General features: G+C 43.0%; 4 protein-coding genes across 19 annotated transcripts; all 4 read left to right on the top strand.

Moving 5' to 3' along the window:
- The first annotated feature begins 6,569 nt into the window (after nt 1-6,569).
- Nucleotides 6,570-9,215, top strand: LOC308698887 (zona pellucida sperm-binding protein 4-like). Of its 9 annotated transcripts, XM_081379335.1 has the most exons (10): nt 6,642-7,005; nt 7,063-7,362; nt 7,399-7,701; nt 7,779-7,966; nt 8,039-8,136; nt 8,208-8,365; nt 8,442-8,634; nt 8,704-8,851; nt 8,934-9,006; nt 9,083-9,213. In XM_081379335.1, exons 1-10 carry the CDS (start codon nt 6,663-6,665, stop codon nt 9,157-9,159), a joined length of 1,881 nt encoding a protein of 626 aa, XP_081235461.1. In that variant the 5' UTR covers nt 6,642-6,662; the 3' UTR covers nt 9,160-9,213. The 9 variants fall into 9 exon arrangements, with proteins under 9 accessions (XP_081235457.1, XP_081235461.1, XP_081235462.1 ...); XM_081379336.1 differs by having other exon boundaries at nt 7,162-7,701; nt 9,083-9,215; XM_081379337.1 differs by having other exon boundaries at nt 6,642-7,026; nt 7,183-7,701; nt 9,083-9,215.
- A 2,102-nt stretch (nt 9,216-11,317) lies between these two features.
- LOC308698920 (zona pellucida sperm-binding protein 4-like) lies at nt 11,318-13,858 on the top strand. 4 transcript variants are annotated; one of them, XM_081379399.1, is made up of 10 exons: nt 11,341-11,568; nt 11,605-12,037; nt 12,074-12,340; nt 12,418-12,605; nt 12,679-12,776; nt 12,848-13,005; nt 13,082-13,274; nt 13,344-13,491; nt 13,577-13,649; nt 13,728-13,858. In XM_081379399.1, the coding sequence occupies exons 1-10, from the start codon at nt 11,386-11,388 to the stop codon at nt 13,802-13,804; spliced, it is 1,818 nt and encodes a 605-aa protein (XP_081235525.1). In that variant the 5' UTR covers nt 11,341-11,385; the 3' UTR covers nt 13,805-13,858. The 4 variants fall into 4 exon arrangements, with proteins under 4 accessions (XP_081235522.1, XP_081235524.1, XP_081235525.1 ...); XM_081379398.1 differs by having other exon boundaries at nt 11,338-12,037; XM_081379397.1 differs by having other exon boundaries at nt 11,365-11,568; nt 11,605-12,340.
- A 4,142-nt stretch (nt 13,859-18,000) lies between these two features.
- LOC308698921 (zona pellucida sperm-binding protein 4-like) lies at nt 18,001-20,445 on the top strand. Of its 3 annotated transcripts, XM_081379402.1 has the most exons (10): nt 18,048-18,288; nt 18,361-18,648; nt 18,721-18,951; nt 19,031-19,218; nt 19,292-19,389; nt 19,461-19,618; nt 19,695-19,887; nt 19,957-20,104; nt 20,187-20,259; nt 20,335-20,445. In XM_081379402.1, exons 1-10 carry the CDS (start codon nt 18,069-18,071, stop codon nt 20,409-20,411), a joined length of 1,674 nt encoding a protein of 557 aa, XP_081235528.1. In that variant the 5' UTR covers nt 18,048-18,068; the 3' UTR covers nt 20,412-20,445. The 3 variants fall into 3 exon arrangements, with proteins under 3 accessions (XP_081235526.1, XP_081235528.1, XP_081235527.1); XM_081379401.1 differs by having other exon boundaries at nt 18,048-18,648; XM_081379400.1 differs by having other exon boundaries at nt 18,001-18,951.
- Nucleotides 20,446-22,563: 2,118 nt separating this feature from the next.
- Nucleotides 22,564-25,099, top strand: LOC308698919 (zona pellucida sperm-binding protein 4-like). 3 transcript variants are annotated; one of them, XM_081379394.1, is made up of 9 exons: nt 22,608-22,848; nt 22,921-23,583; nt 23,661-23,848; nt 23,922-24,019; nt 24,091-24,248; nt 24,325-24,517; nt 24,587-24,734; nt 24,818-24,890; nt 24,969-25,099. In XM_081379394.1, the coding sequence occupies exons 1-9, from the start codon at nt 22,629-22,631 to the stop codon at nt 25,043-25,045; spliced, it is 1,818 nt and encodes a 605-aa protein (XP_081235520.1). In that variant the 5' UTR covers nt 22,608-22,628; the 3' UTR covers nt 25,046-25,099. The 3 variants fall into 3 exon arrangements, with proteins under 3 accessions (XP_081235519.1, XP_081235520.1, XP_081235521.1); XM_081379395.1 differs by having other exon boundaries at nt 22,608-22,956; nt 23,101-23,583; XM_081379393.1 differs by having other exon boundaries at nt 22,564-23,583.
- Nucleotides 25,100-27,060: the final 1,961 nt, after the last annotated feature.

The raw sequence follows: 27,060 nt of genomic DNA, 5'->3' as shown, positions 1-27,060 counted from the left end.
GGCACACTACTACCTCCCAAATAAACTTCAAAGTGCTGGAGCGCCAGCACTAAAGCAAGAGCTTCCTTCTCAATTGTGCTGTAGTTACTTTGGCACTTTGAAAACTTTTTGGAAAAATAGCATACAGGATGATCAATATTCATATGGTCCTCCTGTAACAATACTGCTCCTGCCCCAGATGAACTCGCATCCACATGCAGCTTAAATGGACGGTAGAAATCCGGAGCCTTAAGAACGGGGGCATGACACAAAAGATCTTTAGCAGACAAAAAAGCATGCTCGCACTCATTAGACCATACAAATGTTCTCTTATCACTGAGTAGATCAGTAAGTGGGGTCACAACACTGGAGAAATTTTGACAGAAACTTCTATAATACCCACACATTCCAAGGAAACGTCTCAACTCACGTTTATTAGATGGAGATGGATAGGTTGTTATTGCAGAAACCTTCGCTTCTATTGGTCTCACACTTCCTTGACCCACCTTCTTTCCCAAGTATGTCACCTCTGCTTTCGCAAATTCACACTTTGCGAGATTTACAGTCAGAGAAGCGTCTGACAATCGAGTAAACAATAACTCAAGATTAGTCATATGTTCTGTCCAACTGTCTGAATAGAGCACCACATCATCTATGTATGCATCACACTTCGGTACATCAGATAAAACCTTCTGCATAAGTCTTTGAAACGTTGCAGGAGCATTTCGCATCCCGAAAGCAAGGACAGTATATTGAAGAAAGTTATCGGGTGTAGCAAAGGCGGAAATTTCTGAAGCCCGTGGCGTAAGAGGCACCTGCCAGTACCCTTTTAACAGATCTATCTTCGTCACATATTTGGCTGCTCCCACCCTATCGATACAGTCTTCAATACGAGGCAGTGGGAACGAGTCAGGTGTTGAAAGACTATTAACTTTCCTATAATCCGTACAAAAGCGATATGTGGAGTCTGATTTGGGTACTAGCAAGCATGGGGAGCTCCATGGACTCTGACTTGGCACGGCTAACCCATTTTTCAATAGATATTCTACCTCGCACTTCATAATTTCCCGTTTTTTTGGATTCACCCTATACGGATGTTGTTTCACCGGGGATGCACTTCCCACTTCAATGTCATGACATAAGACAGATGTTCTACTAGGCACATCCAAAATGCTGGAATTCTTCAGATGAGGAGTAGAAGATTGGGCAACACCATCGTCTTCTACAGCACAAGAGGCAGTTATAGTGACCACTGAAGAAACCAATGGCACGTCTACAGACAGAGCATTTTTCGGTTCCCTCTCCACATATGCCTTAAGCATGTTCACATGGCAAACTCTAGTTTTTCGCCGACGATCAGGAGTTTGAATAACGTAATCAGTTTCACTGAGCTTTTGCTCTATGACATATGGTCCTGAAAATTTGGCTTGCAAAGCATCACCAGGCACTGGTAAAAGCACAAGAACAGAGTCACCGACCTGCAGATTCCTCCGAACACTCTTTTTGTCAAACTGCTGCTTCATTTTCAACTGAACAACAGATAGATGGGCCTTAGCTACATCACAAGCTTTATGAAGTCTCTCTCTGAAAGAACTCACATAATCCAAGAGAGATACAGAAGAAGGATTTTTCATCAACAAATGTTCATACAGCAGTTTTAGCGGACCCCTCACGGTGTGCCCAAACACCAGTTCGGCGGGACTAAACCCCAAGGACTCCTGAACCGCTTCTCTGGCAGCGAATAACAGAAAAGGCAACCCCTCCACCCAGTCCTTTCCCGTCTGCAAACAATATGCACGGATCATTGTTTTAAGGGTTTGATGGAACCTTTCTAAGGCTCCTTGGGACTCAGGGTGATAAGGACTAGATACTCGGTGCTCAATTCCTAATTCCTTCAAAACTTGTGAGAAAGTTTTAGAAGTAAAATTAGTTCCTTGATCGCTCTGTATTACTCGCGGTAGACCAAACGTGGTAAAAAACTTAACCAAGTCCTTTACTACCGTCTGTGCTTTCAACGAACGCAAGGGAATGGCCTCAGGGAATCTAGTAGCTGCACACATGATTGTTAGCACATACTGATGTCCTGATTTGGACTTGGGCAGCGGACCCACACAATCAACAATAAGCCGTTCAAATGGTTCTTCTATTACCGGTATGGGATACAGAGGGGCCACGGGCACCTTCTGATTAGGCTTTCCAATACGCTGACACACATCACAAGAACGACAAAAGTTAACAACGGATGATCGAAGACCGGGCCAAAAGTAGTATTTAGAAATGCGGCGAACAGTTTTTGTCACTCCTAAATGACCTGCCATGGGATTTTCATGTGCCAATCTTAAAACTGGAGCACGATAGCTGACAGGCAAGACAATTTGAAACGTCTCCTGCAAACCTTTTTCATCATAAAGCGGTTTCCATTTACGCATTAACACATCATTCTCCCAAAAATAACCTACTTTAGCGTCCGCTCTGTCTTTCACGTTGACCGCTGCCTTAACACACTCTGCCAAGGAAACATCAGATTTTTGCTCAACTGCTAACTTCTCCTTTCCAACATTAAAAGGAACTTCAAGAATCAGTGAAGTGTCTGTCACTTTACTTACTTCACCTGACTCTGTCTCTTCAGTCTTGGATTCTGTGTTCAAAAACAAATCAGAGAGATTAACGACATCTTGAAACTTTTGAACTTGAGCCCGTGTCACTGCACATGCAGGAAAAGCAGAAGGGAACTGAACACCTAGGTCAGGCTGCTCTTTAACCATGGGTTTATGCATCACTACCAGACTAGGAAAAACTTTGCCCCCAGCAAGGTCATTTCCCAGAATAATATGTACTCCAGCAACAGGCAACTGCTTACGAACACCTAACTTAACAATGCCAGAGACAAAATCCGATTTTAAGTCCACTTCATGTAGAGGCACCTGTACACAGCCCATTTCTATACCTCGTACTAACACATCAGCACCGGTATACGATTTTTCAGAAAAAGGCAAAACACTCTCTAATATAAATGACTGACAAGAACCCGTATCTCGCAAGATTGACACCGGTGTAAACTGAAGATCAGAGATTGAAACCTGCCCATTCAAAATAAATGGTTCATAACCAGACACATCAGCCTCTCTCACCCCTGGCAGCATCTGCGTAAGCGCAACACTTTTTGTTTTCACATTCTTTTTATTCCATTCCCTACACTCCGAAATTAAATGTCCAGGATCCAGGCAGTAAAAACAAGCCCGCCTGTCTCCCTGACGCGCCGAATTACGACCAGTCATTTTTGGACGCACATCGTTTTTCCGCGAACGAGAAAAACTTTGAGAAGGGAACTCTTCCCTTACAAACTTATCGGCGGATGAAGAAAAATTCGGAGTTGGTAACTCTTGCAAGAAAAACTTACGATGCGTGAGCACAAATTCATCAGCGGATACAGCAGCCTCGGCAAGCGTGGTTATCTTCTGCTCATTTAAGTGCTGCACAACTTTTTCTGGAATACTCTTTTTAAAATCCTCTAACAAAACCAATTCGCAAAGTTGTTCAAAGGTGTCAGTTTTGCTAGACAGGCACCATTTTTCAAACAACGCTCTCTTCTCTCTTCCAAACTCAACATACGTTTGCCTGGATGTCTTCGCATGAGATCGAAACCTCTGGCGATACGCCTCGGGAACTAACTCGTATACACGAAGCACTGTCATCTTTACCACATCATAATCAAGCGAATCCTCCAAACTTAACGCTGAAATAACTTCCTGTGCCTTACCCACGAGACTACATTGAAGTAACAACGCCCACATATCTTTCGGCCAATTGAGCTTACCAGCTATTCGCTCAAAGGCTACAAAATAAGCATCCACTTCAGCTTCTCTAAAAGGAGGCACGAGTTTAACATATTTGCTAATGTCAAACGCAGAAACAGTAGAAGCATGATCAGGGCTAACTGGCGAAACTGGGGAAGCTATAGAGGGTGGTCGAGAACGAGGTACGGGCACCGGCTTTTTTAACGCTTCAAGATCTAATTTACGCAATTGAACTTCACGCTCCTTCTCCGCCTCTATAACCCGCAGCCTAATAATTTGAGACTCACATTCTTGTTTTTTTATTTCTAAGTCTAATTCTCTAAGTCTAATCTCCAACCTGGGATCATACCGCACCTGCTCAGAATCTGAAAAAAAAATATAGGTGCCACATCCTGATATTTCTCCTTATCTGAACCCTCTACCAAAATACCATCCTCTACTAGCTTGTCATACAACTCTTTTTTTATAACCTGTTTAGTAGCCTCTCTCATCACCCGAATACTAAAAAAATCTGCGATCGACAATAGATCTTTTTTTCTACAACGTTCAAAAACTTCTGTGGTAGGAGAAAGAGTGAAAGCTGTCAAATCAAACTCCATTTCTCCTACCACAAGAAGTCTCTTTCCCCTCCCCTATTACGAAGACATCACAGACAACACAAAGAGAGAAGAGAATAAATTATCTTACCGCTATGTTTTCTTCACTTGAAAAGCTTTCAACTATATGTCGCACAAACGGACGAGCCCCCAATTGTTACGTCTTCCCCTTAATCTAGGGGTAAATAGGGAACGACGAACAAAGAAAAAGTGGAGAGACTTTGAGAATCTCCAGCTCTCCAGTCCCAGAGTCACAGAAGAAGGAATGAATGAACCAACAAGTTTATTCTCTCATGGCGTGTCTGCCTTTTATTTAACGTCAGCAGGCGTTATAAAAAGACAGATATAAAGTAGAGAAACATATTACAAAATAAATTCAAACAAAAGTATTACCTCGGGAGGAGGGCCCAAGTCAAAAGAAAACAAAACAATACCTCTAACTACAAAGGGGATAACATTAACTTACCTATACAAAACAAAAAGCAAAACAAAACATATAACTTCCCTCACTCCCTAACTAATCCATAAACAGGAGAAAAGTAATGGGTATCCTTTCCCCCCTGCCTTTTGTATAGGCAGACACGCCATGAGAGAATAAACTTGTTGGTTCATTCATTCCTTCTTCTGTGACTCTGGGACTGGAGAGCTGGAGATTCTCAAAGTCTCTCCACTTTTTCTTTGCTCTCTCTGCGGTCTTATATTAGACTCCTCAGGACACGCACCAATCAGTGCGCGAGCAGCGCTCACAGGTAACGAGCACAGGTGGTAGCCATCAATCCTACTAATCAGACACACAATTAGAGAGAGAGAGAGAGAGAAACACATATGCACTGGCAAATAACACTCTTGATATACAATACACAAATGAATACGTCCTTGGACGTAACAGCGCACAAAAAGTATTCTCGTCGCTTGATAAACTTAAGATTAAGCCACTGTAGTCACTTAGACTATATTAACGATCTCTTTAATAACTTTTCTGGGCCAGCAAGTTTCAGTCCCTTAGAAGTCTATGGTGGAGTGAGACAGCTCTCAGATTTAATCAAAAATATCTTAATTTGTGTTCCGAAGATGAACGAAGGTCTTACGGGGTTGGAACAACATGAGGGCGAGTAATTACTGACAGAATTTTCATTTTTGGGTGAACTATCCCTTTAAAGCCCGACTACGACGAGTCGAACATTTAACGTGTGGTTCCAACAAATTAATAATGTATATGACACCCTCACGAGAAAAATTATATCTCTCAATAAGTAGATTATCGCGCTGCGCTAAAGGATCCTGTCTATCTCGCAAAACGCAATTAATTCGAAAAGCTCTGCGAATTATTCTGGCACCTTCAGCAACAGGTTCCTGTCGTAAAAATGGACAAGACATGGCTGTGAAAGACTTCCCGTATCACCTCCGCTTATAAAGCTGGGATCTAATCCTGTTAACATGAAATAAGCCTGCTCGCAAGCACGTTTAAGTTTATGGACCTGTTGCTATGACAGCAAGTCCAGGATGAGCGTCGAAGAACCAAACAATCCAAGATCATGCCAAATCGCCAACAATCAAATCCAGCTTAGTGAGTTAGCTTACGTACGAAGAACGGACCCCTGCTTTCATTTAAGCATTAATCCCTTAAGTGTTGAATCCCAACTAGGTAGCTGTCCAAGGCCTTGTTTACACCTGGTACTAAGAAGCATTTTTGTAAGTCGGATCACAACTGGACTGTGGTAAATGAAGGTGTAAAAAAGGGGCTAATTATTATTTTTATTAAGCTTTTCTATTTTTGGCCACTTCCAGAGGTAGTCCAACACATTCGACCAAATTGCTTTCATAGAGTAGATGCTCATGTGGTTGAATGTGTTCGAACAGCCGCAAAATGGTATACTCTACCGCTGACCTAGTATGTAAACATTTTAAGAAGTGCGCTAGCAGGTGTGATTTAAACTGTCTTAACTATACAGACCTGTTGCCATGAGAAAACTATGATGTGTTTCAAAGGAAAAAAACAATCCAGAATAGCTAAAACATCTAATATAAAAAAGGCTGAATTCAGAATGGCAGAAATAGTACTAGCATACTATTCTGAATTCAGCTCAATGTGGTTTTATGTATGTTCAAAAGGGAAAAAATTGACTTAAGAAACAATAGAATCACCTAGTTGCATAAACTCCCACTCGTGCAAGTCTGGAGAATCATGACTGTTAATGAAGAGGGAGGGATTATCATTAATTAGCCAAAGTCAGTAGAGTACAAAAAGACCAAAGGGCAGCACCTCAGCAGTGTGACTAGCTGTTGAACAATGGCAAGAAGTTGGTGTGCAGCTCAGTCTCTGGCACTTTGTGTTTGGCTCTGTGCTCTCAGTGATGCTGTTCCGAAGTGGAGTGGTCTGCCCCAGAATCCTCAAGCTCTGATGTTCCAGCAAACTGACCAGCGGTTTCAACAGCCAGTTCAACAGCAAGCTAGTCAACAGTTTCTGCAGCAGGTTCAACAGCAAGCTAGTCAACAGTTTCCTCAGTCAGGTCAACAGCAAGCTAGTCAACAGTTTCCTCAGTCAGGTCAACAGCAAGCTAGTCAACAGTTTCCTCAGTCAGGTCAACAGCAAGCTAGTCAATGGTTTCCTCAGTCAGGTCAACAGCAAGCTAGTCAACGGTTTCCTCAGTCAGGTCAACAGCAAGCTAATCAACTGTTTCCTCAGTCAGGTCAACAGTTTCCTCAGTCAGGTCAACAGTTTCCTCAGTCAGGTCAACAGTTTCCTCATTCAGTTCAACAGCAAGCTAGTCAACGGTTTCCTCAGTCAGGTCAACAGTTTCCTCAGTCAGGTCAACAGCAAGCTAGTCAACAGTTTCCTCAGTCAGGTCAACAGCAAGCTAGTCAACAGTTTCCTCAGTCAGGTCAACAGCAAGCTAGTCAATGGTTTCCTCAGTCAGGTCAACAGCAAGCTAGTCAACAGTTTCCTCAGTCAGGTCAACAGCAAGCTAGTCAATGGTTTCCTCAGTCAGGTCAACAGCAAGCTAGTCAACAGTTTCCTCAGTCAGGTCAACAGCAAGCTAGTCAACGGGTTCCTCAGTCAGGTCAACAGCAAGCTAGTCAACAGTTTCTTCAGTCAGGTCAACTGCAAGCTAGTCAACAGCTTCTTCAGTCAGGTCAACTGCAAGCTAGTCAACAGTTTCCTCAGCAGTTTCAGCCTAAGCAGCCAGTGGCACAGGCAGAGCCCCTTGACAAATGTACTGTAGCTGATTATGAGCAGATCCAATGTGGACCACCTGGTATCAGTGGTGCTGAGTGTGCTGCTATCAACTGCTGCTTTGATGGACAGCAGTGTTACTATGGGAAGGCAGGTAAGAGTGTAGTCAGTGTAGAGGCGTTCATGTTAAACTGATTTTCCGCAATAACCTGCTCTTGTAACTCGTTCCAGTGACTGTCCAGTGTATAAGAGATGGTCAGTTTGTGGTAGTGGTGGCTAGAGATGTTACTCTGCCTCGATTGAGCCTGGATTCAGTCCGTCTCCTGAGTGGAAGTGATCCAGCTTGCAGTCCTGTGGGATCCACACCTTTCTTTGCTATATACCAGTTCCCTGTCACTGCATGTGGCACAAGCATGATGGTGAGTAGCTGCTTGTGGTTTTGTTCTGCATGGCTTAGAATGGATTTGATGCCAACAATGTTACTATTGCAGGAGGACAGTGGATATGTGGTGTATGAAAACAGAATGACCTCCTCATATGAAGTGGGTATCGGACCACTTGGTTCCATTACAAGGGACAGCCATTTTGAGTAAGTGACGTATGCTTTATCATAAATGTTAATATTTGACAAATGCTACAAGCTCACTGTTTGTTGTCCAGGCTTCTCTTCCAGTGTAGGTACTCTGGTAGCTCTGTGGAAGCTCTGGTTGTGGAGGTCAACACCGTTCCTCCACCTCCACCAGTAGCTGCTCCTGGACCCCTCAGGGTGGAGCTTAGACTGGCAAATGGTCAATGTGTCACCAAAGGCTGTGCAGAAGGTAAATGTATGTCCCAAGTATGCCTAAAGCCTTTCTAAAGCTCCAGTTTCTAGTTAAACGCTGCATTCTTCCTCAGGGGACGAGGCATACACGTCTTACTACAGTGACGCTGATTATCCAGTTACAAAAGTCCTGCGGGAGCCTGTGTATGTTGAGGTGCACATTTTGGAGAGGACCGACCCCAACATTGTCCTGATGCTGGGACATTGCTGGGCGACATCAACCCCCAGTCCACTCAGTCTACCCCAATGGGATCTTCTGGTTGATGGGTGAGTAAGGCCAGTCTTTACCCATCTAGTGTGGTGTAAGGCATTTCTGACTGCCTCTTTGCCTTTCAGATGCCCTTACCAGGATGATCGCTACCTGACCACATTGGTTCCAGTGGCTGGATCATCTGGTCTTCAGTTCCCAACCCACTACAAGCGCTTTGTTGTGAAGATGTTCACATTTGTAGATCCAGCATCACTGGCTCCTCTGCAGGAAACCGTATGCTCTGCAGCCTTACCTCAACCCTTAATAGTGCTTTTTACAGTGAATTCTATAGCTAAACCCTTTCCCCCTCTGTTAGATCTTCATCCACTGTAGTACAGCGGTGTGCCATCCCTCCTCTGGCTCCTGTGAGCAAAGCTGCACTAGGAAAAGTGAGTGCTTGCTGTAGGTTGACTTCAGGAACTGAATTTATTTAAATGCCCCTCATGCCTCTACCACTTTTTACAGGAAGAAACGTGCACGTCAAGACCATCTCTAGTGGGCAAACTGTGGTGTCTAGTGGACAAGTTAACCTGGTCAAGTGAATTTCAGTGTTTTAATAAACCTCATGAAACTCAACATGTTTCTCTTTGGTATTCATTTCTGTCTGGAGTTGGATCTTTCATGACTGTTCTCAGTTTGACTTCTGCACTACTAAACCTTTTTCTCTTGTGCATTAAGATTCTTGTCTTGACCTAAACAAGCCAAGTTTCTGCCTAGGCCTTTTAACTTTACTATTTGCCAAGTTCTAGTTAACTTGGGGCCCCTGTTCATATTTCACACATCAAGGTTTTAGCTTCTGTCTGTTTGAGGCTTTACATATTACTTTATGGCTGGACTAGCATAACTGCATATATTGATGCCCAAACCCCTCTGAGGTCACTCGTTTTTGTCACGCAAGTATAGAATCATATCTTGGGATAAAGGATGAGTGCAGGTTGATATTGATTTTTATTTTTTTTATTTTCAGGCTAGTCCCAGTAATGTAGACCTGCTTTCATTGAAGCATTAATCCCTTAACTGTTGAGTCCCCAAAATGTTTTTTTTTCAGGTGTATGCAGATGATGCTGTAATCTTTATACATGTTAAGAACTACCAAGAGATAGCATCCACACTTGCGTCTGCAATGGCTCACATTGATGACTGGCTTACTAGGTCATGTCTATCTAAACACTAAAACAGTCTGTATGGTGTTTACTAAACAAAATATTAAAGGGGGGGTGAAATGCTATTTCATGCATACTGAGTTTTTTACACTGTTAAAGAGTTGGATTCCCATGCTAAACATGGACAAATTTTCAAAAATTAAATTGTACGTTTGAAGGAGTATTTCTGTTACAAAAATGCTCCTTCCGGTTTGTCACAAGTTTCGGAAAGTTTTTTTTCGAGTATGGGCATGTGTGACGTCAGATGTAGCGGAATTTCCTTATATGGGTCCTAAGGGCACTTCTCCGGTAAGATCGCGGGCGCGCGCGCACTCGTAGACCAGAGCAAGAGAGCGAAAGCAGTTCGCCATCAAAGCGCCCTGCCCGGCTTTTGGGAAGCCAATGTCACCAAAGAAGTGTGTTTTTGGTTGCCAGGGCAAGTCAACCCTGCACAGATTCCCAAAGAACCCAGCGTTAAGGCACCAGTGGATGAAGTTTGTTTTTACAGAGCATAAACGGAGTTATGTAGACTGTTTGTTCCCTGCATTTCGACGATGATTGTTTTATAAACAAAGCCCAGATCGACGGATTTGCAGATCGTCTAATGCTTAAGGATCGAGCAGTCACAATGATAAAGGTTCGGTGAGTAAAACTGCTTCAAATGTCTCTGTGTGTTGTTAGCTCGGCGCGTTAGCACAGCTTTAGCTCCGCCCACACGGTCCGCCTCCAGCCGCTCGTTTTTTTACGGAAAGACTCGGTACAGCCTATCTTTCTTTTATAAATATAATAAAACTAAAGACTTTTTGGAGATATGAAGGATGCAATACTACTCTATAGATACTCAAGATTAACAGGAGATTGAGTGAAAATGAGCATTTCACCCCCCCCCCCCCTTTAATATATTGTTTTGCATAGGATTGTATCTTGGCACCTTTTTGTATTGTCACCTTGTGACAGTGATGGGTTTGCACTCCTCTGTCTATACTGGAAAACCATTTGGAAGCTTATCATAAAAATGAATGTTGCTTTAATTCTGTCTCTTATCTTTCTTCCTTATTTGATTCAGATGCTGGTGAAAAGGTTTGAGTCCTTTCAAAATTACGATTTTTGCTTCATCGCAGGATTTTCTCCAGACAAAAAATACATAAATCTTTCGTCTCAGGGGGACATGAGGGAGGGAAGCACGGTATTTCGAAAATACTACAGGTTTTCTACTGATACAAAGCTAAATGCTGAAGTATCCCTTTAAGAAGTGCGCTAGCAGGTGTGATTTAAACTTTCTTAACTATACAGGCCTGTTGCCATGAGAAAACTGTGTTTCAAAGAAAAAAAAACAATCCAGAATAGCTAAAACATCTAATATAAAAAAGGCTGAATTCAGAATGGCAGAAATAGTACTAGCATACTATTCTGAATTCAGCTCAATGTGGTTTTATGTATGTTCAAAATGGAAAAATTGACTTAAGAAACAATAGAATCACCTAGTTGCATAAACTCCCACTCGTGCAAGTCTGGAGAATCATGACTGTTAATGAAGAGGGAGGGATTATCATTAATTAGCCAAAGTCAGTAGAGTACAAAAAGACCAAAGGGCAGCACCTCAGCAGTGTGACTAGCTGTTGAACAATGGCAGGAAGTTGGTGTGCAGCTCAGTCTCTGGCACTTTGTGTTTGGCTCTGTGCTCTCAGTGATGCTGTTCCGAAGTGGAGTGGTCTGCCCCAGAATCCTCAAGCTCTGATGTTCCAGCAAACTGACCAGCGGTTTCAACAGCCAGTTCAACAGCAAGCTAGTCAACAGTTTCTGCAGCAGGTTCAACAGCAAGCTAGTCAACAGTTTCTGCAGCAGGTTCAACAGCAAGCTAGTCAATGGTTTCCTCAGTCAGGTCAACAGCAAGCTAGTCAACAGTTTCCTCAGTCAGGTCAACAGCAAGCTAGTCAATTGTTTCCTCAGTCAGTTCAACAGCAAGCTAGTCAATGGTTTCCTCAGTCAGGTCAACAGCAAGCTAGTCAACAGTTTCCTCAGTCAGGTCAACAGCAAGCTAGTCAACAGTTTCCTCAGTCAGGTCAACAGCAAGCTAGTCAATGGTTTCCTCAGTCAGGTCAACAGCAAGCTAGTCAACAGTTTCCTCAGTCAGGTCAACAGCAAGCTAGTCAACAGTTTCCTCAGTCAGGTCAACAGCAAGCTAGTCAATGGTTTCCTCAGTCAGGTCAACAGCAAGCTAGTCAACAGTTTCCTCAGTCAGGTCAACAGCAAGCTAGTCAACAGTTTCTTCAGTCAGGTCAACCGCAAGCTAGTCAACAGTTTCCTCAGTCAGGTCAACAGCAAGCTAGTCAACAGTTTCTTCAGTCAGGTCAACAGCAAGCTAGTCAACAGTTTCTTCAGTCAGGTCAACCGCAAGCTAGTCAACAGTTTCCTCAGCAGTTTCTGCCTAAGCAGCCAGTGGCACAGGCAGAGCCCCTTGACAAATGTACTGTAGCTGATTATGAGCAGATCCAATGTGGACCACCTGGTATCAGTGGTGCTGAGTGTGCTGCTATCAACTGCTGCTTTGATGGACAGCAGTGTTACTATGGGAAGGCAGGTAAGAGTGTAGTCAGTGTAGAGGCGTTCATGTTAAACTGATCCTCAGCAATAACCTGCTCTTGTAACTCGTTCCAGTGACTGTCCAGTGTATAAGAGATGGTCAGTTTGTGGTAGTGGTGGCTAGAGATGTTACTCTGCCTCGATTGAGCCTGGATTCAGTCCGTCTCCTGGGTGGAAGTGATCCAGCTTGCAGTCCTGTGGGATCCACACCTTTCTTTGCTATATACCAGTTCCCTGTCACTGCATGTGGCACAAGCATGATGGTGAGTAGCTGCTTGTGGTTTTGTTCTGCATGGCTTAGAATGAATTGGATGCCAACAATGTTACTATTTGCAGGAGGACAGTGGATATGTGGTGTATGAAAACAGAATGACCTCCTCATATGAAGTGGGTATCGGACCACTTGGTTCCATTACAAGGGACAGCCATTTTGAGTAAGTGACGTATGCTTTATCATAAACGTGAATCATTGACAAATGCTACAAGCTCACTGTTTGTTGTCCAGGCTTCTCTTCCAGTGTAGGTACTCTGGTAGCTCTGTGGAAGCTCTGGTTGTGGAGGTCAACACCGTTCCTCCACCTCCACCAGTAGCTGCTCCTGGACCCCTCAGGGTGGAGCTTAGACTGGCAAATGGTCAATGTGTCACCAAAGGCTGTGCAGAAGGTAAATGTATGTCCCAAGTATGCCTAAAGCCTTTCTAAAGCTCCAGTTTCTAGTTAAACGCTGCATTCTTCCTCAGGGGACGAGGCGTACACGTCTTACTACAGTGACGCTGATTATCCAGTTACAAAAGTCCTGCGGGAGCCTGTGTATGTTGAGGTGCACATTTTGGAGAGGACCGACCCCAACATTGTCCTGATGCTGGGACATTGCTGGGCGACATCAACCCCCAGTCCACTCAGTCTACCCCAATGGGATCTTCTGGTTGATGGGTGAGTAAGGCCAGTCTTTACCCATCTAGTGTGGTGTAAGGCATTTCTGACTGCCTCTTTGCCTTTCAGATGCCCTTACCAGGATGATCGCTACCTGACCACATTGGTTCCAGTGGCTGGATCATCTGGTCTTCAGTTCCCGACCCACTACAAGCGCTTTGTTGTGAAGATGTTCACATTTGTAGATCCAGCATCACTGGCTCCTCTGCAGGAAACCGTATGCTCTGCAGCCTTACCTCAACCCTTAATATTAGTGCTTTTTACAGTGAATTCTATGACTTAACCCTTTCCCCCTCTGTTAGATCTTCATCCACTGTAGTACAGCGGTGTGCCATCCCTCCTCTGGCTCCTGTGAGCAAAGCTGCACTAGGAAAAGTGAGTGCTTGCTGTAGGTTGACTTCAGGAACTGAGAATTTATTTAAATGCCCCTCATGCCTCTACCACTTTTTACAGGAAGAGACACGCACGTCAAGACCATCTCTAGTGGGCAAACTGTGGTGTCTAGTGGACAAGTTAACCTGGTCAAGTGAATTTCAGTGTTTAAATAAACCTCATGAAACTCAACATGTTTCTCTTTGGTTTTCATTTCTGTCTGGGGTTGAATCTTTCATGACTGTTCTCAGTTTGACTTCTGCACTACTAAACCTTTTTCTTTTGTGCATTAAGATTCTTGTCTTGACCTAAACAAGCCAAGTTTCTGCCTAAGCCATTTAAAGGGACACTAGGCAAGTCTGAGTTTTTTTCTCTACGAAGCTCCCCCTAGTGTCTGGTAGTAAATGCTTTCAAACTCTGTCGTAAAAACAAACTGTTGTCCCTCCCCCCTCACCACGAGCAACCCAGCTGAGCAGAGGAACCGGCTATTTCAAAACCAGTTATGTCTACCGAGGCAAGTAAAGCAATACTTTCCAACTGATGGCTTTTTTTTTAATTTTTTTGTGTTATGCATACTATTTTTACCGGGAACGATATGAACGAGGCGACCTACTGCTTTTGTGTTTGTTTTTTGGGAGAATGAGCATAAATATATCGGAGGTTAATATTTGTCTAAAGTTATATTAGCAAGGTCTATAAGTTCATCTGGTAGAATGATGGTTTACCTTTGCTTGTCTAAGAAAACATCAGAACGTTTTTTTTTTTTCTAGCTCGATCATATGTGCAACATTTTGCGCGTCTATTGCCTATTATCAGACGCGTTGACTTAGTGACATAAAATAAAAGTTACACAAATAAAACCGACAGAGGAACAGCCAAACAACTACAGAAATCAAACGTGTTTGCTAATGACAATGCTAACAAAGTTATAGCCTAGTATCTAGCGTACTAGTAAGCCTGTAACGGACCGCGATCATAATAAAAACCTTTACAGACAATAGCAAACATCCTGAGGTTGCAATTACTTGAAATTTAAATATTAAAGTTTATTCCAAAGATACTTACAAGTGCAACAGCAAGAAGGCCAGGTCAGCATCCGTTTTGCAGGCTTCTGTTTCTCTCAGTTCTCACCATTCTGAAAAAGCCGGTCCGATATATTTACTCGAGTCTGACTTCTTGCTCGGTCAGTCTCCCGTTTCCTCTTTCGTTGGTCCTCCGACAAAGATTTCCTAGCTTTCTGCTGCTTTTTTTACAGGCTCAGCCATAACTCAATCTATCATTGCCCTTTGCGTATAGCTAGCCGGTGCTTGAATGGGGGTGTGTACATGTGCAGTGCCGTCAAGCAATTCGTTACATCGCGAGACCTGATATCACGCGATACTTCCTGACGGCCAGGCCGCCGACCCGCCGGCCCAAAGTTGCAAGTGAGCTTTTTCTGCTCTCGGGCACCAGGGGGGTGCAAAACCACCACCATTCAATCCGAAATAAGTAATATAACCATTCCACTGACTCTGAAGCTGTTCAGTTAAGGTTAAAAAGTTACCTAGTGTCCCTTTAACTTTACTATTTGCCAAGTTCTAGTCGTTAACTTGGGGCCCCTGTTCATGTTTCAGCTTCTGTCTGTTTGAGGCTTTACATACAACTTTATGGCTGGACTAGCATAACTGCATATATTGATGCCCAAACCCCTCTGAGGTCACTTGTTGGCTTTTGTAATGCTTTTTTCCACGCAAGTATAGAATCATATCTTGGGATAAAGGATGAGTGCAGTTTGCTACTGATTTAATTTTTTTTCAGGCTAGTCTCAGTAATGTAGAACTGCTTTCATTTAAGCATTAATCCCTTAACTGTTGAATCCCCAAAATGATGTTCAGGTGTATGCAGATGATGCTGTAATCTTTACACATGTTAAGAACTACCAAGAGATAGCATCCACACTTACATCTGCTATGGCTCACACATTGATGACTGGCTTATGAAGTCATGTCTCTATCTAAATACTAAAAAAAACAGTCTGTATGGTGTTCATTAAATAAAATATGAAGGTGTCACATTCTAATGTGTTATTTAGAGGACAGGAGCTTGATATTGTTAATGAATTCAAGTATTTAGGAGTCATATATGACTCCACCCTAACATTCAAACGTCACCTAAAAAAGGTGGCAAATAAAGTTAAATTTTGTTTGCAGAATTTTAAACAAATTAGGCCATTTCTTGACACCAAAGCTGCCAAGTTGTTCTTACTATGATTTTTTCACATATTGAGTGTTGTTTTACAAATTGGTCATTAACTAGCATATCTACTCTTAAAAGCCATCAGTAGAGAGACATCAATTTTTAGGCTTTGACAATTTTAAATGTTTCAAGTATGCTTGTTTAGTATATAAAGTGTTTCATAATCTTGCCCCCCCCCCCCCCCCCCCCATCCACTGCATGGCTTTTTTCAAAGACTTGCAAGTAGAGGTAGTACACGGGCCTCTGTAAAAAGGGACTGTTATACCATTTAGACGCACCACTTTTGGACAAAACGTATTGTCAATAATAGGCGGTAAACTCTGGAATAGCTTGCCCCTCCCAATAAGAGAGTGTCTTACATTCAATACCTTCAAAACTCACTTAAAACAGTGGCTCCTAGAAAACAAGAGATGAACTCACTTTTAACTGTTATATATTTATTACCCATACACTTTCACTGTTAAATTAAATGCAATATAGAGGTGGATGAACAATGTTTTTGTTATGTATTTTTATTCTGTTTGTTTGTTTTGTCAATGTATATTGTTGTCCATGTATATTGTCTTGTTATAGTGAATGAATGCTGTATGAGTGTTGCCTGTTTTTTATGTTAGTTTTTATGTTACCGGCCTAGGGACTGCAGATGAAAAATAGTTATTTTTACTAATTCTGGCATATTTGTATTTTTATACAACAATGTTCATGAATATGCATGGTCCCTGTCAAATAAACCAATAAATAAATAAATAAATAAATAAATAAATAAAACTAGGTAGCTGTCCAAGGCCTTTTTTACACCTGGTACTAAGAAGCATTTTTGTAAGTCGGATCACAAGTGGACTGTGGTAAATGAAGCTGTAAAGAGGGGCTAATTTTTTTTTTTTGAGCTTGTCTATTTTTGGCCACTTCCAGAGGTAGTCCAACACATTCGGCCAGATTGCTTTCATAGAGTAGATGCTCATGTGGTTGAATGTGTTCAAACAGCCGCAAAACGGTGTACTCTACCGCTGACCTAGTATGTAAACATTTTAAAGGGATACTTCACCTCTGGAAAAATGAATGTGTATTTAAAATGGGTAATTTATGTAGTAGAAATGTGAAATTATTTTTGAATTTGGAACCTTCTAGACTGAGAAAAGCCAGAAAATGTATTTTTGGCTCATGTGGATGAAAGACAACAACTCAAAGAATGCACTTGCTTCGCTGCCCTACGAGGCCACTCCCAAGCCACGCCTACCGGTAAGAGCGCGCAGTTAAACAACTAGGCTAGGCTACTAGTTGACTCGAAACTTAAAAGACGCCGTTTTATCGGGAGTCTCCGTGACCACCAATTGGAATGAATTCAGTTAGACTGAAACTAAATTTGTGCATGTAAACAATGAATGGCGACTGTAGAAAGCAAAACCCGAATCCCGGACATTTTGGACGATCTCGACGGCCGGACATGTCCGGGAAAAAGAGGATGGTAACCCCTACTCAGCTTTCTCCACAGAGCAAGAGCCTGTTAGCTTAGCTTCCAAAAAAAGATGGCTGACACTGTGTGTACATTCTGTGAGTGAGATCCCCCTATGGGCGGGTTGAGAACATGCGGGACAGCTCCTCCTACTGGCTGTAGTTTCTAGCCTCTGGCCAAAAAGTCCTCTGACGACGCAAAATGCAGATTTTTGCTTCATCGCAGGATTTTCTCTAGACAAAAAATACATAAATCTCTCGTCTCAGGGGGACATGAGGGAGGGAAGCACGGTATTTCGAAAATACTACAGGTTTTCTACTGATACAAAGCTAAATGCTGAAGTATCCCTTTAAGAAGTGCGCTAGCAGGTGTGATTTAAACTTTCTTAACTATACAGACCTGTTGCCATGAGAAAACTATGATGTGTTTCAAAGAAAAAAAACAATCCAGAATAGCTAAAACATCTAATATAAAACAGGCTGAATTCAGAATGGCAGAAATAGTACTAGCATACTATTCTGAATTCAGCTCAATGTGGTTTTATGTATGTTCAAAAGGGAAAAATTGACTTAAGAAACAATAGAATCACCTAGTTGCATAAACTCCCACTCGTGCAAGTCTGGAGAATCATGACTGTTAATGAAGAGGGAGGGATTATCATTAATTAGCCAAAGTCAGTAGAGTACAAAAAGACCAAAGGGCAGCACCTCAGCAGTGTGACTAGCTGTTGAACAATGGCAGGAAGTTGGTGTGCGGCTCAGTCTCTGGCACTTTGTGTTTGGCTCTGTGCTCTCAGTGATGCTGTTCCGAAGTGGAGTGGTCTGCCCCAGAATCCTCAAGCGCTGATGTTCCAGCAAACTGACCAGCGGTTTCAAAAGCCAGTTCAACAGCAAGCTAGTCAACAGTTTCTGCAGCAGGTTCAACAGCAAGCTAATCAACAGTTTCCTCAGTCAGGTCAACAGCAAGCTAGTCAACAGTTTCTGCAGCAGGTTCAACAGCAAGCTAATCAACAGTTTCCTCAGTCAGGTCTACAGCAAGCTAGTCAATGGTTTCCTCAGTCAGGTCAACAGCAAGCTAGTCAACGGTTTTCTCAGTCAGGTCAACAGCAAGCTAGTCAACAGTTTCCTCAGTCAGGTCAACCGCAAGCTAATCAACGGTTTTCTCAGTCAGGTCAACAGCAAGCTAGTCAACAGTTTCCTCAGTCAGGTCAACAGCAAGCTAGTCAACTGTCTCTTCAGTCAGGTCAACAGCAAGCTAGTCAATGGTTTCCTCAGTCAGGTCAACCGCAAGCTAGTCAATGGTTTCCTCAGTCAGGTCAACCGCAAGCTAATCAACAGTTTCTTCAGTCAGGTCAACCGCAAGCTAGTCAACAGTTTCCTCAGTCAGGTCAACAGCAAGCTAGTCAACTGTCTCTTCAGTCAGGTCAACCGCAAGCTAGTCAACAGTTTCCTCAGCAGTTTCTGCCTAAGCAGCCAGTGGCACAGGCAGAGCCCCTTGACAAATGTACTGTAGCTGATTATGAGCAGATTCAATGTGGACCACCTGGTATCAGTGGTGCTGAGTGTGCTGCTATCAACTGCTGCTTTGATGGACAGCAGTGTTACTATGGGAAGGCAGGTAAGAGTGTGGAGTCAATGTAGAGGCGTTCATGTTAAACTGATCTTCCGCAATAACCTGCTCTTGTAACTCGTTCCAGTGACTGTCCAGTGTATAAGAGATGGTCAGTTTGTGGTAGTGGTGGCTAGAGATGTTACTCTGCCTCGATTGAGCCTGGATTCAGTCCGTCTCCTGAGTGGAAGTGATCCAGTTTGCAGTCCTGTGGGATCCACACCTTTCTTTGCTATATACCAGTTCCCTGTCACTGCGTGTGGCACAAGCATGATGGTGAGTAGCTGCTTGTGGTTTTGTTCTGCATGGCTTAGAATGGATTGGATGCCAACAATGTTACTATTTGCAGGAGGACAGTGGGTATGTGGTGTATGAAAACAGAATGACCTCCTCATATGAAGTGGGTATCGGACCACTTGGTTCCATTACAAGGGACAGCCATTTTGAGTAAGTGACGTATGCTTTATCATAAATGTGAATCATTGACAAATGCTACAAGCTCACTGTTTGTCGTCCAGGCTTCTCTTTCAGTGTAGGTACTCCGGTAGCTCTGTGGAAGCTCTGGTTGTGGAGGTCAACACCGTTCCTCCACCTCCACCAGTAGCTGCTCCTGGACCCCTCAGGGTGGAGCTTAGACTGGCAAATGGTCAATGTGTCACCAAAGGCTGTGCAGAAGGTAAGTGTTGGTCCCAAGTATGCCTAAAGCCTTTCTAAAGCTCCAGTTTCTAGTTAAACGCTGCATTCTTCCTCAGGGGACGAGGCATACACGTCTTACTACAGTGATGCTGATTATCCAGTTACAAAAGTCCTGCGGGAGCCTGTGTATGTTGAGGTGCACATTTTGGAGAGGACCGACCCCAACATTGTCCTGATGCTGGGACATTGCTGGGCGACATCAACCCCCAGTCCACTCAGTCTACCCCAATGGGATCTTCTGGTTGATGGGTGAGTAAGGCCAGTCTTTACCCATCTAGTGTGGTGTAAGGCATTTCTGACTGCCTCTTTGCCTTTCAGATGCCCTTACCAGGATGATCGTTACCTGACCACATTGGTTCCAGTGGCTGAATCATCTGGTCTTCAGTTCCCAACCCACTACAAGCGCTTTGTTGTGAAGATGTTCACATTTGTAGATCCAGCATCACTGGCTCCTCTGCAGGAAACCGTATGCTCTGCAGCCTTACCTCAACCCTTAATAGTGCTTTTTACAGTGAATTCTATAGCTAAACCCTTTCCCCCTCTGTTAGATCTTCATCCACTGTAGTACAGCGGTGTGCCATCCCTCCTCTGGCTCCTGTGAGCAAAGCTGCACTAGGAAAAGTGAGTGCTTGCTGTAGTTGACTTCAGGAACTGAATTTATTTAAATGCCCCTCATGCTTCTACCACTTTTTACAGGAAGAGACACGCACGTCAAGACCATCTCTAGTGGGCAAACTGTGGTGTCTAGTGGACAAGTTAACCTGGTCAAGTGAATTTCAGTGTTTTAATAAACCTCATGAAACTCAACATGTTTCTCTTTGGTATTCGTTTCTGTCTGGAGTTGGATCTTTCATGACTGTTCTCAGTTTGACTTCTGCACTACTAAACCTTTTTCTTTTGTGCATTAAGATTCTTGTCTTGACCTAAACAAGCCAAGTTTCTGACCAAGGCCTTTTAACTTTACTATTTGCCAAGTTCTAGTTGTTAACTTGGGGCCCCTGTTCATATTTCACACATCAAGGTTTTAGCTTCTGTCTGTTTGAGGCTTTACATATTACTTTATGGCTGGACTAGCATAACTGCATATATTGATGCCCAAACCCCTCTGAGGTCACTCGTTTTTGTCACGCAAGTATAGAATCATATCTTGGGATAAAGGATGAGTGCAGGTTGATATTGATTTTTATTTTCAGGCTAGTCCCAGTAATGTAGACCTGCTTTCATTGAAGCATTAATCCCTTAACTGTTGAGTCCCCAAAATGTTTTTTTTTCAGGTGTATGCAGATGATGCTGTAATCTTTATACATGTTAAGAACTACCAAGAGATAGCATCCACACTTGCGTCTGCAATGGCTCACATTGATGACTGGCTTACTAGGTCATGTCTATCTAAACACTAAAACAGTCTGTATGGTGTTTACTAAACAAAATATTAAAGGGGGGGTGAAATGCTATTTCATGCATACTGAGTTTTTTACACTGTTAAAGAGTTGGATTCCCATGCTAAACATGGACAAAGTTTCAAAAATTAAATTGTACGTTTGAAGGAGTATTTCTGTTCCAAAAATGCTCCTTCCGGTTTGTCACAAGTTTCGGAAAGTTTTTTTCGAGTATGGGCATGTGTGACGTCAGATGTAGCGGAATTTCCTTATATGGGTCCTAAGGGCACTTCTCCGGTAAGATCGCGGGCGCGCGCGCACTCGTAGACCAGAGCGAGAGAGCGAAAGCAGTTCGCCATCAAAGCGCCCTGCCCGGCTTTTGGGAAGTCAATGTCACCAAAGAAGTGTGTTTTTGGTTGCCAGGGCAAGACAACCCTGCACAGATTCCCAAAGAACCCAGCGTTAAGGCACCAGTGGATGGAGTTTGTTTTTACAGAGCATAAACGGAGTTATTTAGACTGTTTGTTCCCTGCATTTCGACGATGATTGTTTTATAAACAAAGCCCAGATCGACGGATTTGCAGATCGTCTAATGCTTAAGGATCGAGCAGTCACAATGATAAAGGTTCAGTGAGTAAAACTGCTTCAAATGTCTCTGTGTGTTGTTAGCTCGGCGCGTTAGCACAGCTTTAGCTCCGCCCACACGGCCCGCCTCCAGCCGCTCGTTTTTTTACGGAAAGACTCGGTACAGCCTATCTTTCTTTTATAAATATAATAAAACTAAAGACTTTTTGGAGAAATGAAGGATGCAATACTACTCTATAGGTACTCAAGATTAACAAGAGATTGAGTGAAAATGAGCATTTCACCCCCCCCCCTTTAATATATTGTTTTGCATAGGATTGTATCTTGGCACCTTTTTGTATTGTCACCTTGTGACAGTGATGGGTTTGCACTCCTCTGTCTATACTGGAAAACCATTTGGAAGCTTATCATAAAAATGAATGTTGCTTTAATTCTGTCTCTTATCTTTCTTCCTTATTTGATTCAGATGCTGGTGAAAAGGTTTGAGTCCTTTCAAAATTACGATTTTTGCTTCATCGCAGGATTTTCTCCAGACAAAAAATACATAAATCTTTCGTCTCAGGGGGACATGAGGGAGGGAAGCACGGTATTTCGAAAATACTACAGGTTTTCTACTGATACAAAGCTAAATGCTGAAGTATCCCTTTAAGAAGTGCGCTAGCAGGTGTGATTTAAACTTTCTTAACTATACAGGCCTGTTGCCATGAGAAAACTGTGTTTCAAAGAAAAAAAAAACAATCCAGAATAGCTAAAACATCTAATATAAAAAAGGCTGAATTCAGAATGGCAGAAATAGTACTAGCATACTATTCTGAATTCAGCTCAATGTGGTTTTATGTATGTTCAAAAGGGAAAATTGACTTAAGAAACAATAGAATCACCTAGTTGCAAAAACTCCCACTCGTGCAAGTCTGGAGAATCATGACTGTTAATGAAGAGGGAGGGATTATCATTAATTAGCCAAAGTCAGTAGAGTACAAAAAGACCAAAGGGCAGCACCTCAGCAGTGGGACTAGCTGTTGAACAATGGCAGGAAGTTGGTGTGCGGCTCAGTCTCTGGCACTTTGTGTTTGGCTCTGTGCTCTCAGTGATGCTGTTCCGAAGTGGAGTGGTCTGCCCCAGAATCCTCAAGCTCTGATGTTCCAGCAAACTGACCAGCGGTTTCAACAGCCAGTTCAACAGCAAGCTAGTCAACAGTTTCTGCAGCAGGTTCAACAGCAAGCTAGTCAACAGTTTCCTCAGTCAGGTCAACAGCAAGCTAGTCAACAGTTTCCTCAGTCAGGTCAACAGCAAGCTAGTCAATGGTTTCCTCAGTCAGGTCAACAGCAAGCTAGTCAACAGTTTCTTCAGTCAGGTCAACAGCAAGCTAGTCAACAGTTTCTTCAGTCAGGTCTACAGCAAGCTAGTCAATGGTTTCCTCAGTCAGGTCAACAGCAAGCTAGTCAACAGTTTCTTCAGTCAGGTCAACAGCAAGCTAGTCAACAGTTTCTTCAGTCAGGTCAACCGCAAGCTAATCAACGGTTTTCTCAGTCAGGTCAACCGCAAGCTAGTCAACGGTTTCCTCAGTCAGGTCAACAGCAAGCTAGTCAACTGTCTCTTCAGTCAGGTCAACAGCAAGCTAGTCAATGGTTTCCTCAGTCAGGTCAACCGCAAGCTAGTCAATGGTTTCCTCAGTCAGGTCAACCGCAAGCTAGTCAACAGTTTCTTCAGTCAGGGCAACCGCAAGCTAGTCAAAAGTTTCCTCAGTCAGGTCAACCGCAAGCTAGTCAACAGTTTGCTCAGTCTGGTCAACCGCAAGCTAGTCAACAGTTTCTTCAGCAGTTTCAGCCTAAGCAGCCAGTGGCACAGGCAGAGCCCCTTGACAAATGTACTGTAGCTGATTATGAGCAGATCCAATGTGGACCACCTGGTATCAGTGGTGCTGAGTGTGCTGCTATCAACTGCTGCTTTGATGGACAGCAGTGTTACTATGGGAAGGCAGGTAAGAGTGTAGTCAGTGTAGAGGCGTTCATGTTAAACTGATCCTCCGCAATAACCTGCTCTTGTAACTCGTTCCAGTGACTGTCCAGTGTATAAGAGATGGTCAGTTTGTGGTAGTGGTGGCTAGAGATGTTACACTGCCTCGATTGAGCCTGGATTCAGTCCGTCTCCTGAGTGGAAGTGATCCAGCTTGCAGTCCTGTGGGATCCACACCTTTCTTTGCTATATACCAGTTCCCTGTCACTGCATGTGGCACAAGCATGATGGTGAGTAGCTGCTTGTGGTTTTGTTCTGCATGGCTTAGAATGAATTGGATGCCAACAATGTTACTATTTGCAGGAGGACAGTGGGTATGTGGTGTATGAAAACAGAATGACCTCCTCATATGAAGTGGGTATCGGACCACTTGGTTCCATTACAAGGGACAGCCATTTTGAGTAAGTGACGTATGCTTTATCATAAACGTGAATCATTGACAAATGCTACAAGCTCACTGTTTGTCGTCCAGGCTTCTCTTCCAGTGTAGGTACTCCGGTACCTCTGTGGAAGCTCTGGTTGTGGAGGTCAACACCGTTCCTCCACCTCCACCAGTAGCTGCTCCTGGACCCCTCAGGGTGGAGCTTAGACTGGCAAATGGTCAATGTGTCACCAAAGGCTGTGCAGAAGGTAAGTGTTGGTCCCAAGTATGCCTAAAGCCTTTCTAAAGCTCCAGTTTCTAGTTAAACGCTGCATTCTTCCTCAGGGGACGAGGCGTACACGTCCTACTACAGTGATGCCGATTATCCAGTTACAAAAGTCCTGCGGGAGCCTGTGTATGTTGAGGTGCACATTTTGGAGAGGACCGACCCCAACATTGTCCTGATGCTGGGACATTGCTGGGCGACATCAACCCCCAGTCCACTCAGTCTACCCCAATGGGATCTTCTGGTTGATGGGTGAGGATGGCCAGTCTTTACCCATCTAGTGTGGTGTAAGGCATTTCTGACTGCCTCTTTGCCTTTCAGATGCCCTTACCAGGATGATCGCTACCTGACCACATTGGTTCCAGTGGCTGGATCATCTGGTCTTCAGTTCCCGACCCACTACAAGCGCTTTGTTGTGAAGATGTTCACATTTGTAGATCCAGCATCACTGGCTCCTCTGCAGGAAACCGTATGCTCTGCAGCCTTACCTCAACCCTTAATAGTAGTGTTTTACAGTGAATTCTATAGCTAAACCCTTTCCCCCTCTGTTAGATCTTCATCCACTGTAGTACAGCGGTGTGCCATCCCTCCTCTGGCTCCTGTGAGCAAAGCTGCACTAGGAAAAGTGAGTGCTTGCTGTAGGTTGACTTCAGGAACTGAGAATTTATTTAAATGCCCCTCATGCTTCTACCACTTTTTACAGGAAGAGACACACACATCAAGACCATCTCTAGTGGGCAAACTGTGGTGTCTAGTGGGCAAGTTAACCTGGTCAAGTGAATTTTTGTGTTTTAATAAACTTCATGAAACTCAACATGTTTCTCTTTGGTATTCATTTCTGTCTGGAGTTGGATCTTTCATGACTGTTCTCAGTCGGAGTTCTAGGGCTGCACTAAACCCTAGTTGCGTTTTTACTATAGCATTGATTACTCTGACTAGGGTGCTTGACTTGAACTAAACAAGCCAAGCTTCTGCCCAAGCCATTTAACTGAACTACTTGCCAAGCTCCATTTGCTAACTTGGTCACCTATGCTTTGCTACAGGTCAATATTTTGTTGCAGGGTGAAGACTTTCTCGCAATTGTTTCTTCCAACCATTTAATTTAGCCAAGGAATAACATGTATAAAGGTAATTGACTTTTTCACAATTCTTTTCTTGCAATTGCCAGTTTCTGGCAATTCTGAGTTTACGTTTCACAATTATGATTTACAGAGTCATAACCAACTTATCTGGCAAAATAAACCCTGCATATGAGTTTACTTTCTCTTGGTCAAATGAAAGTGCAATAATTCTGATGAACTAAATTTCTAATGATTATCAGTTTAACCATTATTTCAGAGCCCTACTCCCTTTTATGTGAAGGACTTTTAAATCCTTTGTTTTGATAATCCAGGTTCACTTACGTGATGCTAGTGAGCTCAGTTGGCCCATAAGGAGCTGGAATGGAGAGCTTGAGCTGGCTGTCGGTCACAGAGGGCTTTGCTCTAACACCGCTCTCATGATAGATGTTCGTGTGCATCTCCAGACCACAGTGAACGCAGTCGGGGAAGTGAGTCCCAATCTCAGTCGCAAACTCAATGCCAGCAGACAGGGTCAAAGCAAATTCCCTCTGTGCTATAGTCAATTCATATTAGTATACTACCAGTCAAAAGTTTGGATTAAAATTATTGTAGCATTTATTTGATAAAAAAGTGTATAGTATTATAATGTAAAACAGCTGTTTTCTATATGTGTATATATATATATGTAAATGTAAACTTTAATTAGGGGCCAAGCCCCTATTTTTATTATTCCTAACGAATGGGAGTCTATGGCAGCCCTATTAATGGAACAGGAAAATTATGAAATTTGGCACACTTGTAGGGATGGTAAAGAATAGTAATTGGACCAATTTTGGAGTCTCTAGGACCAACTCTATAGCGCCACCACCAGTTCAAAATTCAATTTTGAAATGGTTATAACTTTTGAACCTTTTGTCCTAGAAAAATGAACCTTATTACACCTGATTTCTCTCATTATGCAGATCACATTTAATATATTACATTTAAGACCCATTATACCATGGTCTGGGTGAACACTCGATTCTGATTGGCTGCAGGGTGTCCGTTAAAAAGTGATAATGTACACCTAGGAAAGGCGTCCCGTCAATTTGCCTGATGACAGTTCTAAATGATTGTGCTGGCTCAAACTCACTGATCCACTGCTGCGGTCGGGTCGCTGTGGCCACGTTGCTTGGCAACGCCTGTATACGGGAGATATTAAATAGTGCGCTCGACTTAATAAATAAAAACCCTCACGATTTTTACTCTAAAACACATTAAAGTATTATTAATTAATTAAATATTTCTTTTTTTTTCGTAAGTAACCATGGTATAAGCGGGTTAATGCCCGACGAGGTGTCCATTATCAGGTTTTAATGGACGACGGCGAGGCGTGAACCATCCGACGCGCAGCGGCCACTACTTACTTATAGTAGTGGCCATTTTAAAAAGTACAGTATTCTGTTTTTTTCACTTCTAAACTTTGCTCATTTTTTATGATCTTTGGACTTTTTAATTCATCTTTGTTCAAAAGTTATGATGTCAGAAACTTAACGAGGTCGACCCAAAATTGGCTCTGAGGCTTTATCTTGGCTAAACTTTGATCAATCGAAATGAAAATTGGTATGCTTTATCAAAACCATGATCTGAGAGACCATTCCAAATTTGGGAACAGCACCACTTACAGGTCATGAGATCTGAAAAATTATTTAAACTTTATTATTTATTTTTTTACTATTTTTACTTATAACTTTT

This window comes from Scardinius erythrophthalmus (assembly GCF_964197995.2).
Source record: "Scardinius erythrophthalmus genome assembly, chromosome: 11".
NCBI lineage: Eukaryota > Metazoa > Chordata > Actinopteri > Cypriniformes > Leuciscidae > Scardinius > Scardinius erythrophthalmus.
The sequence above is the reverse complement of the archived record's forward strand: the minus strand, read 5'-3'. Positions and strand labels throughout refer to the sequence as shown.

Bases quoted from the DNA above. Each gene is read 5' to 3' on its own strand.
- LOC308698887 (XM_081379329.1), top strand. From the start codon at position 6,663: ATGGCAAGAAGTTGGTGTGCAGCTCAGTCTCTGGCACTTTGTGTTTGG. The intron at 7,702-7,778 runs GTAAGAGTGTAG...AACTCGTTCCAG, and splicing joins GTGTTACTATGGGAAGGCAG to TGACTGTCCAGTGTATAAGA. The intron at 9,007-9,082 runs GTGAGTGCTTGC...CACTTTTTACAG, and splicing joins GCAAAGCTGCACTAGGAAAA to GAAGAAACGTGCACGTCAAG.
- LOC308698920 (XM_081379396.1), top strand. From the start codon at position 11,386: ATGGCAGGAAGTTGGTGTGCAGCTCAGTCTCTGGCACTTTGTGTTTGG. The intron at 12,606-12,678 runs GTGAGTAGCTGC...TACTATTTGCAG, and splicing joins CATGTGGCACAAGCATGATG to GAGGACAGTGGATATGTGGT. The intron at 13,275-13,343 runs GTGAGTAAGGCC...TTTGCCTTTCAG, and splicing joins TGGGATCTTCTGGTTGATGG to ATGCCCTTACCAGGATGATC.
- LOC308698921 (XM_081379400.1), top strand. From the start codon at position 18,069: ATGGCAGGAAGTTGGTGTGCGGCTCAGTCTCTGGCACTTTGTGTTTGG. The intron at 19,390-19,460 runs GTAAGTGACGTA...TTTGTCGTCCAG, and splicing joins ACAAGGGACAGCCATTTTGA to GCTTCTCTTTCAGTGTAGGT. The intron at 19,888-19,956 runs GTGAGTAAGGCC...TTTGCCTTTCAG, and splicing joins TGGGATCTTCTGGTTGATGG to ATGCCCTTACCAGGATGATC.
- LOC308698919 (XM_081379393.1), top strand. From the start codon at position 22,629: ATGGCAGGAAGTTGGTGTGCGGCTCAGTCTCTGGCACTTTGTGTTTGG. The intron at 24,518-24,586 runs GTGAGGATGGCC...TTTGCCTTTCAG, and splicing joins TGGGATCTTCTGGTTGATGG to ATGCCCTTACCAGGATGATC. The intron at 24,891-24,968 runs GTGAGTGCTTGC...CACTTTTTACAG, and splicing joins GCAAAGCTGCACTAGGAAAA to GAAGAGACACACACATCAAG.